General features: G+C 44.8%; 2 protein-coding genes and 1 pseudogene across 12 annotated transcripts in view; 1 reads left to right on the forward strand and 2 right to left on the reverse strand.

Moving 5' to 3' along the window:
• LOC308595767 (aldo-keto reductase family 1 member B1-like) overlaps positions 1–20,087 on the forward strand; it is a 319,272-nt gene that overhangs the window by 54,704 nt on the left and 244,481 nt on the right. The window lies entirely within an intron of this gene.
• CALD1 (caldesmon 1) overlaps positions 1–20,087 on the reverse strand; it is a 189,800-nt gene that overhangs the window by 36,521 nt on the left and 133,192 nt on the right. The window contains exon 1 of one of the 10 annotated variants that reach the window (XM_081209947.1): positions 16,399–16,605. The exons of the other annotated variants lie outside the window; for them this stretch is intronic. Within the exon in view, the coding sequence (XP_081066073.1) occupies positions 16,399–16,445 (47 nt within the window). The 5' untranslated portion in view covers positions 16,446–16,605. Of the gene's footprint in view, positions 1–16,398; positions 16,606–20,087 lie in introns of those variants that run through there. 10 annotated transcript variants of the gene reach the window in all.
• LOC308595831 (small ribosomal subunit protein uS15 pseudogene) lies at positions 9,321–9,938 on the reverse strand (annotated as a pseudogene). The gene has a single exon. The product of its transcript is annotated as a small ribosomal subunit protein uS15 pseudogene (transcript).

Consider the following 20,087-nt stretch of genomic DNA (forward strand, 5'->3'; position numbering starts at 1 on the left):
CCACCAGGGAAGAAGGGGGTGAGTGAAGATCTACATCAGGAACAAGAGGGGGAGAAATTTGACACCAGGATCTGCTGCCCCTGGCAATCCCACCATCTGAGAATGTTGCCTAATAGGTGGGCCGGCCCTGCCTGGAGAGCTCCTGCTATTCAGAGCGGCTAATAGCGATGAAGGAGAAATTAGTTCGTTCTGTATTTTAAAGCAAAACCAACCTAATTTGCTGGTTTGTGCCTTATAGATTCTCCAGTATTAGAGACCGTAGGCCTTTGCATGACATATAGGCTACTTTGTTGGATAAAGTCCACCAATATCTATAGGCAGCCCCTATTTTTTAAAAAATGGTAGAAAGACTGATCGTTTGCTTCATAGCATGAGACGCAAGCTGATTCTACAAAACACATCTGCAGCAAGTCTATAAATTGCCTCCTGCTTATATCTCAGGAAGAACTGCAGGCAAGGCAGCCTGTAAAAAGACCAAAAATAAAACCTTCAGCTACTGAAACAATGTTAAATTTGCCTCCTACGAAAAGATAAAAGGGCTTTGCTGGAAGCATCCCAAAAGCCAAAGCGAGTAATGTGCTCAATATGCGAAGTCTACAATGGTTTGCTGGGTTGCCGCATCTATGATAGGTTTGAGACTCAGTGCTCTGGGAGGGCAGCCTTTTTTAACCTTTGTCACAGACCACCCAAAAGATGCACATGTCCAAAGGTGGGATATCACACTTCTGTTTTTTTATGGATGGCAAATCTGCCATTTTCAGCTTCTCTCAATTTCTCATTTTCCCAATCTCCAATTCAGTTCTCCATGTTAGTTTGTATTGTGCACAGTCATATAAAACATAGTGGCAGCACCAAAATATCTCTTTGGCCAGGTATTGTAAGTCCCATCGCTGTCTGAGTGGGATAATATAGAACTGGAAATCACAGACACTGGCAAAATAAAAGGAACTAAACATGGAAGTTATGGAGTATATACCTTGCTTGGAATGGAATAAATTTTGATGCTAGGGTGGCGTCATACACTGCCAAAAGAGAAAGTTAATCACTCCAAGCCCCCCAAAAGGACAGAAAGATATACACTTGCATAAAATTGGCAAATGTGAATTCATATGAACAGAGGCAAATTTAGAAACAATTACTTTCGTTCAAAAAGAAATTCATCTCCACGCAGTGGGGAAGATTGTGACCAGGTGACTGTGTGCCTGCTTAGTCTCTCGGGGTGGATGTGCTGCTACAAAGGACTGCCTGCTCTTCCTTCTTAGAGTTATTTATCTTTAAGCTGACTTGGACCAGACAGCCCTTCAAACAGAGGACTATGACATGCGGTCAACAGAGTTTGTTTCATAATGTATTAATTCAGGGCCTGCCCACCCAGGAAGTAGGGTGAAGCAGCCACCCAACTTCTGTCAAAGAAGCAGCACCAAATTCTGACCAAATTCTGGTGCCAGATCTCGTGAGACCTTATGGAGCACGAGAAATGAGATCTGGCAGAAAATCGGTGCCTATGGCAGGGCCATTTCTCCACCACTGGCAGAGGCGGTGCAGTGGGGCCAGAGGAGGCGAGTGGTCCAGCAAAGGAGGAGGCACTGCAGGGAGACAGAGTGGGACAGCACTTCTCATTTCACCTTGAGGGGGAAAACTAGGATGTAACACCCCTGTGTGCATTGCACCATGGTCCTGCTTGCAGGCTTCTGATTGGCCTCTGATTGGCCACTGGTCCAGAACGCTGGACTAGATGGGCCTGATTCACCAGGGCTCTTCTTCACAAGTCTATGTTCTAGCAGGTTGTGCTCAACTTAGATTGCACAGCTATATCCATATTCTAATAAGAGAGGTGAGAAATGTCCCCATTGTGATGGCTTTTCTACCAGAGAGCAGGCTTCCCAACCAACAGGGAAGTGCTTTGCATGCGTTTCCTAGATGATACGTATCCATGGAGTGTTTCCTTCCCCCCTTTTCCAGCTGGTGGACTAACCATTGCTAGCAACCAGAAAGCCATGCGTGTGAAAGAAAGACCCACACCAAACAAGAGCTGACTGTAAAATTTCACATTAATTGAAATAAACTGTGCTGATTTGGAGGGAGGAGAGACCTGGCTTCCCAAAGATGTGCTGTGATGAGCTGTGTGGCATGTGGAGAACAGAGCTAACAAGAATCAGATGCCCCACATTCCTACATTGCCAATGTCTCCATATACTTGCTGGATGGATAGATACCATGCACAGCAGAAAGGATCTTTCTTCAAAGTGGGGGATTTGCAGCATACCTTTGCCAAGCACTTTGGTGCAATTAAAAAATACGCGGCTGAACTTCCTTTCTAACCAATGGAAACCAAACTATCATTTGTGATGAGGCGAGACACTGAGTCACCACCTCTCAGCCTCAGTACCCCTGCTTGCAAACATAAAACTGCTGACCAACCTCACAATACCACTGTAGCCATGAATAAGGAAGGTCTCATATTATTATTATTATTATATTATTATTATTATTATTATTATATTATTATTATATTATTATTATTATTATTAATTACTTATATCTTGCCCATCTGGCTGGGTTTCCCCAGCCACTCTGGGCGGCTTCCAACAGGAGATTAAAAATACATTAAAACATCAGTCATTAAAAAACTTCCCTAAACAGGGCTGCCTTCAGATGTCTTCTAAAAGTCAGGTAGTTGTTTATTCCTTTGACATCTGATGGGAGGGTGTTCCACAGGGCAGGTGCCACTACTGAGAAGGCCCTCTGCCTGGTTCCATGTAACCTCACTTCTCACAGTGAGGGAACTGCCAGAAGGCCCTCAGCACTGGACCTCAGTGTCTGGGCTGAACGATGGGGGTGGAGACGCTCTTTCAGGTATACTGGGCCGAGGCTGTTTAGGGCTTTAAAGGTCAGCACCAACACTTTGAATTGTGCTCAGAAACATACTGGGAGCCAATGTAGGTCTTTCAAGACTAGAGTTATGTGGTCTTGGCAGCCGCTCCCAGTCACTAGTCTAGCTGCCGTATTCTGGATTAATTGTAGTTTCCGGGTCACCTTCAAAGGTAGCCCCACATAGAGTGTGTTGCAGTAGTCCAAGCACGAGATAACCAGAGCATGCACCACTATGGCGAGACAGTACGCAGGCAAGTAGCGTCTCAGCCTGTGTACCAGATGGAGCTGGTAGACAGTTGCCCTGGACACAGAATTGACCTGCACCTCCATGGACAGCTGTGAGTCCCACCTCCTTTCCACACACCCCAACTTCAAAACCATTTGACTTCCTACCTTCAGCCCATCCCTGTTCCCACATCATAAAACGGCTAAGACTGATGTCTTTGCTTCAACTTTTTATAAACGGCTTTGAAGTGTTTTATGATCAAGAGGTACATAAAGAATAAGCAATAAACTGGGAAGATTGCCATGTAAAAATGTCCTGGATTTCTGAAAGTTCTGAATATATTCTGAGAATAACAGAAATATTTGTGTTATTTGGATTACACTCAGCGCCCAAGGATGATCAAACAGTTTGGAAACATACGATGACACAAAAACGACCGCCTTTATCCCTCATATACAAAGGAGCTCATCTTTCCCTGCATAAGGAAAATAGTCCAAGGGTACTGAAAATATTGAAGTGCCTTTGTAGACAAAACCAATATAGCACTGTCACTATTGTGGTTCTGAAAAGGCAGATTTAACCCAAACTGCTCCTGGTTGAATCAGCTTCTGTGCCCAAAGAAACTATTTCTTCTGACTACGATGAGGCATTAGGTCACCATCTGGCTGAAACCAGCAGGCCTGAGTCAGCTCAGTGCCTGGATGTTAAGGCCACCTGGGAACCATATCTACGCCATCTTGGCTACCACAAGGGTATAAATATGAAGAAGTGTAAAATAATAGTTCACAAAAATGAAGATACAAAGCAGGTTTCTTAACCCTCAGAATCCTAGTTGCCCTCCTGTAGATCTGGCCCTGGGTAAGCTTCTTACAAAGAGAAGTTCACTGCCAAGATATTTAACATTTCTGGCGCTGCAAAGTTCTGCTGTAATTATGCTTAAGAGGCTTCAGGCCTACACACAGCATGAGTGATATGTTTTATGGCTAAAAGCCTGTAGGCAATTTGGCTACACTGAGCCAAACAAAAGCCAAGGCTCTGTATCAGGTGTTCTCAGGCACAATTATTTCAGGGCTTTTAACTTAAAGGCACGCCGTCCCCAGTGTCAGATTCTTCAGAGAGGGGGAGAACTGTAGCTTACCATAGCAGGGGATAAATAGATATATTCTATCTAAAATAGATATGTTCTGTTTTAGATTCACAACCCAACTACCCCAAAAAGGCTTTTCAGAGAGCCAAAGAACGAGCTACAGAAAAAGGGCTGAGTTCGGCGCCGGCAGTCACCTCTTACACTTAATCCGCGGTTTCATCCAATTTGACTTCAATAGCACAAAAAGTTCCTACGCACATGCTGATCTGCTCATCTTTGCCTCTAGTTAAGTGAAAAAGCAGTGCAAGGCGGCCAAAAATGGTTCCAAAGATAACACAAGGAAGACTGCTTAGCTTTGGTTGCTGCTAGACTTACAAGGCGTTGGTTGCTAAATGTCGCTAATGAGCCACCCGATGAGTGACAGCGATGATGCCATTTACCAAAGTTCTAAGAAAATGTTGTAATAAGGAACCATGGGGGGGGGGTCATACGAGTGTCTGCCTTGAGTTCACGCACAAGCCTCTTTCTCCTTTCCTGGTGCATTCCTGATTTGCTCTCTTTTGCTATCAGTGCACTGTGGGTTAAACCACAGAGCCTAGGGCTTGCCGATCAGAAGGTCAGCGGTTCGAATCCCCGTGACGGGGTGAGCTCCCATTGCTCGGTCCCTGCTCCTGCCAACCTAGCAGTTCGAAAGCACGTCAAAGTGCAAGTAGATAAATAGGTACCACTCCAGCGGGAAGGTAAACAGCATTTCCATGCGCTGCTCTGGTTTGCCAGAAGCGGCTTAGTCATGCTGGCTACATGACCGGAAGCTGTAGGCTGGCTCCTTTGGCCAATAAAGTCAGATGAGCGCCGCAACCCCAGAGTCGGCCACAACTGGACCTAATGGTCAGGGGTCCCTTTACCTTTACCTTAAATTTATGTTTAGCAACCATTCTGTTCATGTTAGGAAGTAGAATGAGAACTCCACCATTGTCCTATAGCTTCACCGCCTTGAGGCTCCTGAAGATCTCTTGCTTCCTTTAACACCAACCTCCCCAACCTTGCATATCTCCTTGCAGCTCAACTGCAGTTCTATCATTCCTGGCCATTGGCCATGCTGGCTGCATTACAGAGCTCATAGTCCAACAGCTTCTGAGAACCCTGCATTGGAGAAAGCTCTCCGGTGATTCCACACTTTCTCCCTTGCTGCTCTTTGGGCCTGGAAATGCCTTCAGGAATGCATCCATGAAAACATTTCCTTGACTTCACGCTTATCCTCAAAATACGTCAGTGAGATCTTTTGGACAACCTGCTAGTCCTAAAGCCCAACTACAACTCATCCCAAAAATGTGCTAACTGAAACAATCACATATTATTTTCCTCTTTACCCCCTTGCTTCCGTTTCCTTTCTCAGTTGTCCCACTTATCTGATATATTTGAAAAGGTAATGATGGGGAAACAAATGTCAAAAGATTTTGAATAAATGGACAAGTTATAGGAATTGGATAGCACGGGGGGAAGCCAACTCAAGCATCCAAATTAGAATGAATAATCTGTGTACGTGGTTAAAGATCTGAAGAGATAACAAGTTTTTTGGGGAGGGGTAAAGGGGAGGGGGGAATTAGGATAAATTAGTAGGGACAAAAGTATATATTGTTATGTATAACTAATAGGAGGATGATTTTGATGCATGTTATTGTTAGATTTTCGACTGAATGGGTTTTTTGTTTTTGTAAGTTATTCGACAATCCTGGATGAAAGTGTGATAATAAAGAATGGGAAAATAAATAAATAATTTTTTAAAAAAAAAACCGTCCCACTCGAGTCTGTTTTTGGACTGAAAGGCCTTAAGAAAGTAAGACCAAACATATCTATCCCAGCATCCTGTTCTCAGAGTGGCCAACCATACACCCACAAGAAGCCCACAAGCAAGAGATGAGCATCATACCTCTCTCCAGCTCATGACCCCCAGCAACAGGCATTCAAGGAGGCATGCTGCCTCTGATATTGGAGCTGGTGTATTGCCCTTATTGCAAATAGTTGCTGAAAAGCCTTATCCTCCATTAGTGTTTCTTTAATCTCCATTTAAAGACACAAATTGGGGAGCCATGACTATATCTTGTGGCAGCAAATTCCACAGTTCAACTATGCGCTGCGGGAAGCTGTAATTCCTGTTTTCTCATTCTTTGCAAGAAAAGTTTTATATAAATAACAAAGAACAGCATATTCTTATTCTTATTATTTCTAAAACACCCTCCGCGAAACTGAGAAGCAGAACAAAATGTGGTTCGTTTTCTGCAGATGCGTGGGAGACAACCACACAGAAGAATTTGCCACAGATCCTAATGTGCCCGAAATCCACCCCCATGCCTCCCATTTCTCAGCAATATGATCAACGCTCTGGGAGAGATTGATGGCTTGGACATGATATAGAAAGTAGCAAGTGGGCACTGTGTTATTTGCCTATTCTAGGCCACACACAAGTGGGCAGCAGTGACCAACTGTAGCAACGACATTTGGGGAGAGTCTTCCTATTTGGCCGCTATGTATATAGACTTGTCAGGTGGGAATTTCTCACTGCTAAGGCAGATTTCTATTCTCCCACAACGAACTCTGATCTGATGTTCTCTCTCTCCCTTTGGTTACTGTTAACTCCACGGGAGTTTTCTAACCAATGCTATCAACTGTTAAGTTTTTGAGTCCAGCTGCTAAATCAGTGCAGAAGACTGCACAGCACAGCTCAGGTCCGTTTAAAGCTAACGAGCACTTTGCAGCACAATTTGCAGCACACTTGCAAATGACTCACGCTGCGTCGAAAGAACGCACGCTGCACTTTAGTAGGCTTTGTAGAACCTCGGGTGAAAGATCAAAGCAGAACTCTACACAAGATCTTTGCCGTTTGGAACAAAGAAAACATTGTTGCATCCCTTTATTCCAAGCTCTGGCAAACAGGTCCTGCAGTTCAGGCTTAAAGGGAGCATGAGCTCTGCCCAAATCAGAATCCTGACTCTGGGTTCCAGGTAGGGCAGAAGCATTTCCTGACCATATGGAAGATCTGCTGCTTCCACAAGGAAGGCTCTAGTTCCCCATTCAGGTAGTTTTAAAAAGGTGAAGAAATACATAAACAGCATGTTACATTTGTCTATCCATTTATCTACACTCCTGCTAAGTTTCTAGCTCTCATGGTTTCAGAGAACAGCTTTTAAAACTAGAACCGTTGAGTCTTCAGATCTGGGAAACCAAGCCAACTAAACATGCTCCATAGATCCTCACCGATCCATCACAGCGGCAAAAAGGAGGAGATCGCACTGAAAGAATGTGATATTCTTTCTTCACTGCAAGTGCTGCAGCAGACAGGGAAAATTCTTCGCCGTCTGTTTTGTTCCACTTGGCACTCTTAAAGCACCCTCCTCCTTCCTGTGCTACTGACGGGCACTTTCAAAGCACCAAAAATAAGCGGAATATATTTTTAATGTTTTGCATTCCCTTTCTGCCGTGACACCCATCTGAAAACTTTCCCTCACATTCCAGCTCCTTTCCAGGAGGAAGCACTGAGGGAAAGGGCAGGGGGTGGAGGATGGTCGGAAGAAGTCCAGTTGACAGCCATCAGCAGAATAGCAGCGAAGAGGAGCCACGGACCAGATTTGCCCTACCTTTCAAAGACAGAAGCGCAGTGGTGTAGCGTGGGGGGTGCAGGGTGGGGCCGGCCACACCGGGCACAACATCTGGGGGGGGGGCGCTCGCACTCGCAGCTCTCTGCCCCTACCTGGCTCACTCACTCTCTCTCACTGCAGTGCTGGCTGTGCGAATCCGATCCGAGCCGCTGGGTCGCCGCCCACTGTGGAGGGGGTGGGTGCCAGGCGTGCGGAGCGGAGAGAGAGCGAGGGACTATCTGGGGGAGGGACAGTGCAGCGGCCGCCCAGCGCAGCGCTGAGCGCAGGAGAGAACCACACCAAACCAGCCCAGGCAGCAGCAAGAAGAAGCTGGCAGCGGCGGCAGGTTAGGGGTTAGGGGGGCGCAAATAACTTGCCTTGCCCCGGGTTAGGGGGCGCAAATTACTTGCCTTGCCCCGGGTGATGACAACCCACGCTACGCCGCTGCAGAAGTGGGAGCCTGATGCTGTTAGGCTTCAAACTCCCGTCAGTCTCAGAGAGCATGGTCAGGGCTGATGGGAATACAACAATATCTGGTGGGGCACAACCTTGCCTTAAAAGCAGGGTGGCTGATCTTCTGAAAAGCACAGATGGAAGGGCCCCTATGCACACCCCTTATGTATTTATAAAAAGAATACTATCTCCCAGCTTGCATCCCAGCTGGCACTGAATTTCAGCAGTGCGCAAAACTCCAGAGGAAAAGGAGAAATAGAGGAATGAAAGATGCAAAGGGACCTGGATGATGGTTAAGATGTGCTAGTTGTTGTTGTTGTTTAGTCATTTAGTCGTGACCCCATGGACCAGCGCACGCCAGGCACTCCTGTCTTCCACGGCCTCCCGCAGTTTGGTCAAACTCATGTTAGTAGCTTCAAGAACACTGTCCAACCATCTCGTCCTCTGTCGTCCCCTTCTCCTTGTGCCCTCCATCTTTCCAACATCAGGGTCTTTTCCAGGGAGTCTTCTCTTCTCATGTGGTGGCCAAAGTATTGGAGCCTCAGCTTCACGATCTGTCCTTCCTGTGAGCACTCAGGGCTGATTTCTGTAAGAATGGAGAGGTTTGATCTTCTTGCAGTCCATGGGACTCTCAAGAGTCTCCTCCAGCACCAGAATTCAAAAGCATCAGTTCTTCGGAGATCAGCCTTCTTTATGGTCCAGCTCTCACTTCCATACACCACTACTGGGAAAACCATAGCTTTAACTATACGGACCTTTGTTGGCAAGGTGATGTCTCTGCTTTTTAAGATGCTGTACCGAGGCACAAACCTAGGCTTTGCTTCAGCTGAAGATGTGGATCTGCACACCACTCAGTAATGATGTGTAAAAGTAACTTTCTGCACATCAAAAATGAACGGGGGAGAGCATTATGCACTGATAGTGATAGTGCTGACCTTCACAGCACACACCTCTACTTCTGTGAAAACGGGCACATTATCAGTGTGGTGCTGTGCTTTGAAAGAAGGACTGGGGAGATCCTGGTTCAAATCCTTTTTTGTGTGTGTGGAAAAAAACAGATTTTTATTCACATGGTCAAGATAACATCTTGTTCTGCCAATTTTAAATAAGACAGCTCTACGGCATCCTTCTCTGAAGAGGCATTGCACGGGACACAAAAAATGACCGATGTGATCCCTCGGTGAATAGAACAGGTCTTACGCCACCAGAGCAGAACCTGTGGATGATTCATACTTCCAATTAGGTGGAAGTACTCTCTTGGTCTTGTAAGCAAGCCTATGAATTCTGCTCTCAATCAAAATGAGACGAAATTTGGCATCTTTATCCTTCCGGTTCCTCTCAAGATGCTTACGGACAGCCACAGCCTTCTTGATCAAGTGGTAAAGGTCTTCTGGAAGATCAGGGGCAAGTCCTTTGGATTTAAGAATCCTTAGAATTTTGTCGCCTGTCACAAAACGAACTTGGGCAACACCATGGGAGTCCCTGAGGATCACACCAATTTGTGAGGGAGTTAGGCCCTTCTTCGCCAACTTGTAGATCTGTTCTTTGACATCATCAGAAGTAAGTTTGAGCCATGTGGGCACACTTCGCCTATAGGGCAAGGCAGACTGGGACAGGCCCTTCCCAGGAGCGTGCATGTGACCCATGATGGCGGCGGCGGTGAAAAGGATCCTGGTTCAAATCCTTAATCAACCATGGATCTCACTGGGTCACCTTGGGTGGGCTGGTCACACTCTCTCAGCCTAACCTACCTCGCAGGGTTGTTTGTGAGGATATAATGGATCTGTGGTGTATAAGCATCACACAAGCAAATCAGGGCAGATAGAGGATGACTTAGCATTGTCATATAGCTTCCCGGCACATCCTCAATAAAGTCCAGGTAAGCTTTGTGCAAGCAAATCATGGTGAATGCTCAATAAATGGGGAGGAGCCCCCAATTCACAGTGGGACAACATTTTTTCTGGCAGGAGCCCCCAATTTACAGTGGGACAACAGTTTTTCTGGCAGCATCTTCTGGCTCCAGGTATTTCAGCTTTGTTCACAGCACCGGTGAGTGACTCATTGAGCAGATTCATAAAATATAATGGAGGGAGGGAGGGAAGGAAGGAAGGAAGGCTATAATGTCATGACCATCGACTCTACAAGGGATTTCAACAGTGGAACAAACTGACTCGTGACCAGCTAAGCCAAACCACCACCGCGCAGGCCAAACCACACCATATCCTCCTCAGTGAGAGAGGGAGTTAATATATGCACTGCCTCATTTCTTTGACCTCGCCAATAAAAGCTGTGCATTTTTTATTTGCCCTTATTAGGACAATCTCGGTTATCAACCTCTGGGCCCTAAAGTTTACTTTGAGAACATACGCTGCACATCAGCAATAAAAAGCAAAATAAAATAAAGCACGCATCGGAAATTAAAAGGAACAGGGAAGAAATAAAAGCCTGGGAGTTCACTTGGGTTTGCACAACTGCATCAGAATTTGTGACCAATTAAAAAAAGAGAAGAGATTTTGCTTTTTTTAAAAAGAGTAATCTTGTTGATAATTTTAGCAAGGACTCAGCTCTGCATCCTGTAACATGTAAAATACAGAGTGCCTCTCAGCACATATTGAGTGCATTTGCCTGATTACCAAGGAAGCAAACTCTTAGTTGGTGCTTAGGCAAATTTGAACCTTGCACCTCTCATTTTATGGACTAAACTGTATTAAATTCATTACACATAGCTTGAAGTCAGCTTGCTTATACGCTGACTGGGGGTTGCTTTAAACCAATTCAATACTAAGCCAGGATTCTTTGAAAGCCAAAGTAAATGTGAGCAAAGTATCCAGAAGGATCAATATTCAATTATGACAGAAATCGCCACTTACCAGTTCAGGGTGGGTGGTGGTTGTGACTTGTCGCGGCAGCCATTTGCTTCCTCCCCGGCCACTGCGGAGCATCACAGGTTACCGCCAGACCTGATTTGAAATATCCTCCAATCCATGGCGGCCTGGGGGGTGGGGCTTGGGGAGTGGACCTGAGTGTGGCAGTCTTCATTCAGGTCCGCTCCCAGCCTATATAATGGGGCTGGCGCTGCTCTCGGCAGAACATTCGACCGGGAGCATCATCCACCCGCTGCTCGTTATTGCCTTTATGTTAGTGTCCTAAACCTTTCCTTCCAGGATGTTTTGTGGGCTTTGCTACGGTTTGTAAGGGTTGCCGTATTCGGAGTCGGGAAGAAATTTTCCCTGCTCTGTGGGTTTTGCCTTCCTTGATGCATTGTAAAACCCTTGTGCGTATGTATTTGCCAGATTTCTATCCCTCCATTCCTTCCAAAGAGGGCAGAACTCTCATGAGTGAACTGATTACTACTGTGAAAGAAATTTTGATGAAAAGACACTTGGAACCCATTTAAAAGCCAATTTTATATATATATTAAAGAAACCACAGGTACACCTTCACTTTTATTTTTGGGGATGTCTTACTCCTGAATACACAAGAAACTCCAATGAGAACGTAGGCAAAGTCTTTACCATATGTGGTGGGAATGTAAGAAGGTGAAGGGTTTCTGGGAGATGATATATAATGAACTGAAAAAGATGTTGAAATATACATTTGTAAAGAAACCAGAAGCTCTTCTGCTAGGAATAGTAGGAAATGAAATAAATGCGTAACTAAAATTTAACTACGGATGATTGGCAGATAAGCTGAAGGAAGTCCATAATATATAATTTGTGATAAACCTTTGGTATGGTATCATATGTATATTGTATTGAAAACTAATAAAAAAAAATTATTAAAAAAAGAGAACGTAGGCAAAGTCTAAGTCTATGAAACTCCATTCTTTTGAGAGCCAATTGGACTGGGGGGAAAACATCCAAAAATGGCATGGAAAAAGTTAGGTAGTAGGTGAGGGGAAACAACACCTTTAAAATGAGAAAATATTTTTCACAGTGGTGGAAAACTAGGAACACACAAACACACAAATGCAAAGCGCGTACACAAACAACCAAATATTTCTGTATGGAAATATTATTTTTTCAATCAGGAGATAAACCTCTAGAGAGACCAGTGGAAAGCGGCACATACACAAATATATCTACCTGAATGGAAATAGTTTTCATTCATTGTGCTGAGAGCCCTCTGGCTACAAAGGCAGTGGTGACAAACTAGCTTGTTCTGTTTGTAGAGATATAGCTATCAGTAAACTCATTTGGGAAGAATGGGGAGTATTTAACAAATACTACTGCTAATAATATGCTGTAGTGAGAGTTAATGCAAATGATGGTTAAGAGGCTGCATTTTAGGGCTCAGAAGTCCCCCGTTCAATACATTTCTAAGAACTTAGAGACAGCGCTACTGGATCAGGCCAAAGCCCCATCGACTCCATCATCCTGTCCTCACCGCAACCAACCAGATGCTGTGAGGACAGGAAGCCTGTGAACAGAACCTGAGAACAACAGCAACCTTCCCCTTCTGCAGTTCTCAGCAACCCTTAGTCAGAAGCATGGTGCCTCCAACAGCGGTGGCAGAACGTGGAGATCAAGGGTAGTAGCCTTATCCTCCCAGGAACCATTCAATTCTTTTTCAAAGCTATCCAAGTCAAGGGCCATCCCTGCCTCCTGCGGCAGCGAGTTCCACAGTTTAACTGGGTGCTTTCTGCCCTCCAACCTTCGGCTTCATTCAATGGCCACAAGTTCTAGCCTAATGAGAGAGAGAGGAAAGAGGTTCTCTATCCACTTCCCATCCATACTTTTTTGTACACTTCTGCCATGTCGCCTCTAACTTGTCTTTTCTCGAAGGACATAAGAAGATCCCCGCAGGATCCCCGAATTTTGACTTTGTCCCCAATCTTCTTTCCCACACCAGCCGTCCAGACGTCTGTGGGAGTCCCACAAACAGGGCATGGGGGGGGTGAACCCTGCCCTGCTGCTATTCCCCAGTAAGGGCTATGCAGTGTATTGGTGGTGCCTCTGCTCAGTAGGCAACATTACATTTCTTATTCCCTTCCTCGAAGGAACTCAGGCTGCTGCACAAAGTCCTGTTCCCACCCCCTCCATTTTGTCCTCATGGCAACCCTGTGAGGTAGGTCAGGTCTGAGAGATAGTGAGCGGCCCAAGGACACTCTGTGAGCTTCCTAGTTTATCCACCTGGTTCTTCCCAGTCTGAGCAAAACTCTAACTACTACAGCACATTCAAGAAGTACTACCCAGGACAGGATGGGGTTGTGCAGGGTTGTTAAGGCAGCAGAGAGCATTGTTGGCTGCCCACTCTCCACCTTAGAGCAGATTTATGCCACAAGGTGCCATAGGAAGGCACTGGACATAGTAAAAGATCCATCGCATCCTGGTCACTGTCTCTTCGAGCTCTTGCCGTCGGGACGGAGATACAGGACGATGAAGACAAGAACGAGCCATCTTAAGAACAGCTTCTTCTCCAGAGCGATCTCGGCTCTGAATGGGAAGCCTGGACTTTGAAAGTCATCTAATCTCCCTTGCCGTATTATACTGTATTGTTCAATTAGTGTTTTTATGGAGCAGTCAAGTAATTTCGTTGTCCCTGAAGGGGGCAATGACAATAAAGATATTTAAAAAAAAAAAAAAATTATTGTGCTTATCTTCAGCCCTCCCTCTCTAATTATAAGGGACAATAATAATAATGACCCACCCTGCAGAACTGTTGTGAAAATGCAATGTAAGCGAGGTTCTAAAAGCACTCATAAAATCACCAGATGAATGCTGTAAATTATTCTATATTTTAATAACAAATGCATGTAGAGGGTCAATTATTAGGCAGCCTAGATGGCACCATCCATGCATAACAAGGGGGTATCAGCAGGCTGGGGAGAGACCCCCAAGATCTGCAGTAGTACAAAAGCCCTAAGGGGTGGGGGCCAAGCCCCCCACTGAAGTCTGAGCATGCCCAGTGACTACATCATGCTGACTGACTGCTGGGTGGAAAGTGGAAAACCATCTTGAATGAGAAATGGAATGGAACATCCCAAAAGTAGGCATGGCTGGCTGGCCGGCCTGCTGAGCAAGAGCACTCTACCCTGCAACTTTATTTTGTATTTTTATTTTCTGCAAGTCCCGTTACATACGAAAAAGAGTTCCCAAAGAACCCATTCCTGGGGCCATTTTGGGCTCAGTTCTCACACAGAAAGGCCAAATCTGCCATATATGCATTTTTGCATTTAATATCAGGTTATCATTTTATAGGTTGCAGTACCAAGTTGAGCTGTTGCATACATAACCTTTGCTTGACACAGCAGCTTCAGCTGACTTCAGCTCTGTTAAAACAAAATGGGGGGGGGGGAACCAACCCAACAGTTTGATATGAATCTAAGTATCCAGAATCGAGGAATTTGGTTGGATTCACTCAATCTGTCAGGGATTTGGAGCCATTGAGTCTGCTAGGTCCTGCTGCAATTCTGACTCGCTTGAGTAAGTTTTTTATTACCTGTGATTCACAAAAGGTTGAGTGACTTGTGAAGCTCGTTGGTGCAATGTTGTGGGACATGTAAGTATCGAAGGAATGTTTAATATTTACTTCGTTTTCTGTCTGCTCCCCGAGTCCAGTTTCCGTGTGATAACAAAGTCACTGTCTAGATACCTGTCTGAGCCTTTAACAGGGGAGAGACACTGGGAGGCTTTGAGTCAGGCAGCCTGGTGACCCTCAGTCATGATATGAGCATGTGTCACCTTCTGACAAAGCTGAGTGATGAATGAGTGGGAAGGGTTGAGCTGATAGTTGGAGATATGCTGGAAGAATCGCAGAATTATGTGGAAACGCCAAATTGAGCTGACTTTAGCAAGACAAAAATGAGCCCCTGTGGTTAACTGTCTACATGGTGCTGCCGTCGTTTCCCACTCATCTCATTCAGCTGGAAGAAATATCTACCACTATGCATCAATTTATCCAGATTCAGTGTATGTAATCTTGTCAAGTCTCCTTTTGGGGGGAAATCGTATAATTACCTTTACAGATTTTCATATTATGATTCATGCCATAAAATCCACCGTGAATTAAAAAACTAAGAAATGGGGCTTTTAGTGTTATTGGCCCAGTCCTCTGGAACACCCTGCCACTAGAGATTCCGTGGGCACTTTTCTGTGCCAACTTTTAAAGGCCTGCTGAAAATTCTTCTATTCCACCAGGCCTGTTTGTGCAATTAAGAATACATCTCCCACAATGGCCTAATGTTGTTTGTTTTTCGTTTCTTTTTGCTTTAAACTTGTTTTTAACTTTTGTGATTTTATTGTCTGGTTTTATGCAAACCGCCATAAGCCGCTGTGATATATTTTTATGATACAGCGGTATACAAATATTGTTATAAATGATAAATAAATAACCATTGTAACTAAAACTGACACATTTGGATCCTTTGAGGGTTTAATTATTTCTGAATGTTTAAGGGATACAATGTTCACCTCTCTGCAGTCATGTGGGTTACATTGTTGTCATCATGAAAACAGGCTTTCTAAACTACCCCCCATTTTGATTTGATTGCTAGAGTCCGCTGTACCCTGATTAATACCCCATATAACATTTCTGCAAATTTCTAAAATCGAAAGAGCACTTTGCCAATAGCAGACTGGGACACAATGCCTGTCCTCAAGACTTTAACGGTGTGTGTGTGTGTGTGTGTGTGTGTGTGTGTGTGTAACACAGCAATTAAAACATGCAGTGCAATGATACAACTCCTCTCTCAATATCATACTACCAGATACCACATCACTTTCTATGCCCCTTGAGTTAATCAGTGTCTAGTATTTACCTGGAGATTAAGCAGCCTCCAAATTAGACATAGACGAAAGCGACTTCCATAACAACAAAGCAGCCAATTTCCATTTGAAATTTGATTGCTAGATCTTTTCTGAGTGCATACAGAGTTGTGGCCATTTTCAAAAAGAAAGCAAAATTTGACTACAGCCAAAGAGGGTGGAGGGGGGCAGGGACGGAATAAGACAATTGAAAGCATTGGCTCACAGCTCTCCCAACATGTTGCAACCTATTCTGCTTCTTTGAACCATCAGAGCCAATTTTTCTCCAACTTCACGAGGAAAACCCCACAAACTGAAAAGTTAGAAACTCGCCCCCCCCCACACACACACATGCAGCATCAAAAATCAGGAACTCACATGGAAAGACCTGATAGGTTTCTTCTGCAACAGGCTCCGCTGATCATCCCTGGAATGCAGGGATTAGAGAATGGTGCTTCGCAGGCTGACAGCCTCGGAGGGAGCACAGCTGAAGGAATGAGCAGGGTGTGGAAGGAGGGAGCAAAAATATTCCTCTTGCCTTCAGGCAGCCAGGGAAGATATTGGCTGCTTTCGCTCCCTCCCCTGTCAGCTAACTGCTCTGGAACGACCCTTTGGTGTATTATATGTTGTGCCCTACTGACTCTCTAGCCTGAATCCTCCAACCACTTAGTCCCATCTGCACTGTGATCACATGATCCCAAGCTCCCCCCCCCCCCCAGCACTACCTTTACTGCATTCTCTCTAATAGAGCCCCATTTGCAAAGCTCAGGCCTTTGCAAACACTGGAAAGGATCCTACAGGTTTCTCCCAGCTGCTCGGCTGTGATGTCACCGGTAAGCAGATACCGGTCTGCTGCATAGAGGTTTCTTCGGTTTGGGTTTGCCTGCAGCGAGCACTGAGCTGCTGGGACGTGAAACACAATGCAAAGGTGTTTGTTTACTTGCAAATGCCCTGTTTGCAGCAGGAGCCACATTCCAGGTAAGCCAGCATGTGTGTTAACAGCAGGGCTTCAGGTCAAAAGCCTGTCTGAACAGCAATCACGCAGAAGCACAAGGCCCGTGACATCTTAAAAACATTTTTTTTTTCTTGTGAAAGGAGCTTTTGTGGGACACAGAATACTTCACCAGATGTGTAAGATACTCTTTTCAGTTATGCATGGTTATAGATTGATTCTCTCTCTCTCTCTCTCTCTCTCTCTCTCTCTCTCTCTCTCTCTCTCTCTCTCTTTCTCTCTTTCTCTCTCAAACATAAACTGTGATCTTGACATAGTTCTTTACGGTGACATACAGAACTTACATATGTACATCATTTCACTTGTCTGCTGCCTTGCCGTAGTTCAAAACATGCTCAAGGCAGCTTACAACATGAAACAAAAATCACATAATTACAAACATAACAAAAGTAGTCATAAAGAATGAAATATCAAAGAGTACACAATCAAACTCAATAATTTCTACATGGATCATAATAAGATCTAAAATATATTTTAAAAAAACAGCAACAACTGCCCAGCAACAAAATCCACTAAATACCCCAGCCCCCAAATCTGTTAATCAACTTCAGTTTTTGTAGCTGGAGTCAGTCCAGGCCCCACCCTCCCAGGTCTGGGGGAAATGACCTGCAAGGCGAAGAGCAGGTCTTCCAGGAATTGCAGCCAATGTGCTCTCTTGAACTCAGAGTCTTGTCCTGTTTGAGAGAATGGCCCCTTTTGCCTTTCTAAGGGAGCTATTGGGTTGGGTATGTTCCACCAGTGTCATTAAAAGTCGGCACAATCAGCAAATTATCTGCAATAGTAGTTATGCAACATAATGTCAGGCCACAGCAGGAAATACGGCAGAGACTGTGCCTTGATTTCATACACATGCAAGTTGTGTTTCCTCTTTTAAAATGAAATGGGAACTCTTTCTGCATGTATTAGCAGGCAGCATGAATATCCACCCAACAAATGTTTGGCAGCGTCAAAGGTGGCAGAACCAATCACCTTCCAAAAGGGGAGGGCGGGCCTAGATTTAATCTCCTGGCTTTACCTTCAGCAGTGAGGGGCAGCTGATAGCATCAAGCATCTGTTTCACACTGTATATGAAGCCTCACTCCAGAGATGGGAACTGTGCCAATAATCCTGGTATTACATGGAGGAATTCAGGAAAGAGAATAGCATAAAAGCCTCACCTTTTTTTGCATGTGCAACTCAAAGTCTAAACAGGGGGATCTGAGCACCGGTCGCTTTCTCTGGATCAGGACAAGATTTTCACACTGAATATTGCTAAATGGCTTTTATTTATTTTTAAAACCTGAAAGTTGGCTGATGTAAAAGGGAAACTTTTGCTTTCATTGGCATTTATTTGTACATCTGTAGCACCATTTCTCCTCAGTGGCATAGCGTAGGTTGTCAGCACCCGGGGCAAGGCAAGTAATTTGTGCCCCCTAACCCGTGGATTTGCACCCCCTAACACTAACCCCCAGATGTTGTGCCCGGTGCAGCCAGCCCCCCCTGCACCCCCCACGCTACGCCACTGTTTCTCCTTCAACAATTTCTCCAAATGAACTCCGGTACATGTGTTTAATGACATTTCACGTCTGAATACGAACTCAGTCCCCACATGCTGTCACAGGGTCTGTTGGAGAGGAAAAGATGCAAAGTGCCAGGAATCTCAAATATCGTAGCTTACTAGATAAACGTGTTGTTTTTAAAGAAAAAGTTGTTATTTTCGCCTCCTGGTAAACATGGTGTTTATCCTCCGTTGAACTTTACACTGAAGATGGAAGGGGGAAATAGATACAAATACAACTGCCTTATTTCAGAGATGCCAGCTTCTCCAACAAACACACAAACTCCAGCCATGTACCACTTCTCAGAAAACAGCCTTATCTGCCAAAGGCTTCACAAAGCTATTGGCGCTGTGCAGGAAAAAGAAATGTGTTTGTTGTTAAAAATCCAGCATAATGACATTAACATCTGCTCATTGTTTAAATAATAATATTAACTCTTCACTACCTGCGAAAGTCAAGATTGTCACAACTTCTTGTTGCTGTTGCAGAATACACAGGAATTCTGCCTTTATAACATACATTGCTAACCCAGCCTTCTGTATTGAGTCCCATTCAAATGCTTTCTTTTTTAAGAGAGCTTCCTTTAGCCCTTTAATTCTGGGCATTGCAAGGAGCGGCAGATTCTTATCTGGTTAATTAAACAGGGAATAGGCAGCAGGAGCAGCAGCAAGGGAAAGCACCTGCATATTCAAAGCAATTGGAAGCAATTTGAGGTTCAGTGGCAATTACAATCCCATTTCAATCCCATTTAATTTGTGAGCTAAACTGCATGCTATATGGGAGATCTCTGAATAGAACACCAGAGTTTCATTTTTTTTAAGGAAATATTGCTATGGAGAGCTGATCAGCGAAATAGCAAAAAAAACACCAAAAAAAACCCTTGTTGCTAGTTGCATTGTGGAGGGAGGGAAATAGAACTACTGTGGTACCTCGGGTTAAGTACTTAATTCGTTCTGGAGGTCTGTTCTTAACCTGAAACTGTTCTTAACCTGAAGCACCACTTTAGCTAATGGGGCCTCCCGCTGCCGCCGCGCCGCCAGGGCACAATTTCTGTTCTCATCCTGAAGCAAAGTTCTTAACCCGAGGTACTATTTCTGGGTTAGCGGAGTCTGTAACCTGAAGCGTATGTAACCCGAGGTACCACTGTACATGCTACTGACCAGCCTTGCCTGGTATAGAAGCAGAAGAGTAAGGTTGGAAGGGACCCCTAGAGCAATCTAGTCCAACCCCCTGCAATGCATAGAAGGGCCAGATAGTAGAGGCACAGACAACAGAGAATTCTTGGCAGGGAAATAAGCAGATTGATAGAAGCAGGGGCAGATCTCTCCATTCCTCATATGTCATTTAGTTACCACGCTGGCTCTGAGGAAGGGAAACCCTTTGCTCCACAGACAGCTCAGAAACACAGAAGACTGGCTCTCTCCCTCCTCAACAAGACTGATCAGTCGAGGGCAATGTTTTCACTAGAGGTTAGTAGCCTGTGTGTCTATGCTAGATTGGGGGGGGCGGTCCTGGAA

This window comes from Podarcis bocagei, assembly GCF_964188305.1.
Source record: "Podarcis bocagei genome assembly, chromosome: 10".
In the NCBI taxonomy this organism is placed as follows: domain Eukaryota; kingdom Metazoa; phylum Chordata; class Lepidosauria; order Squamata; family Lacertidae; genus Podarcis; species Podarcis bocagei.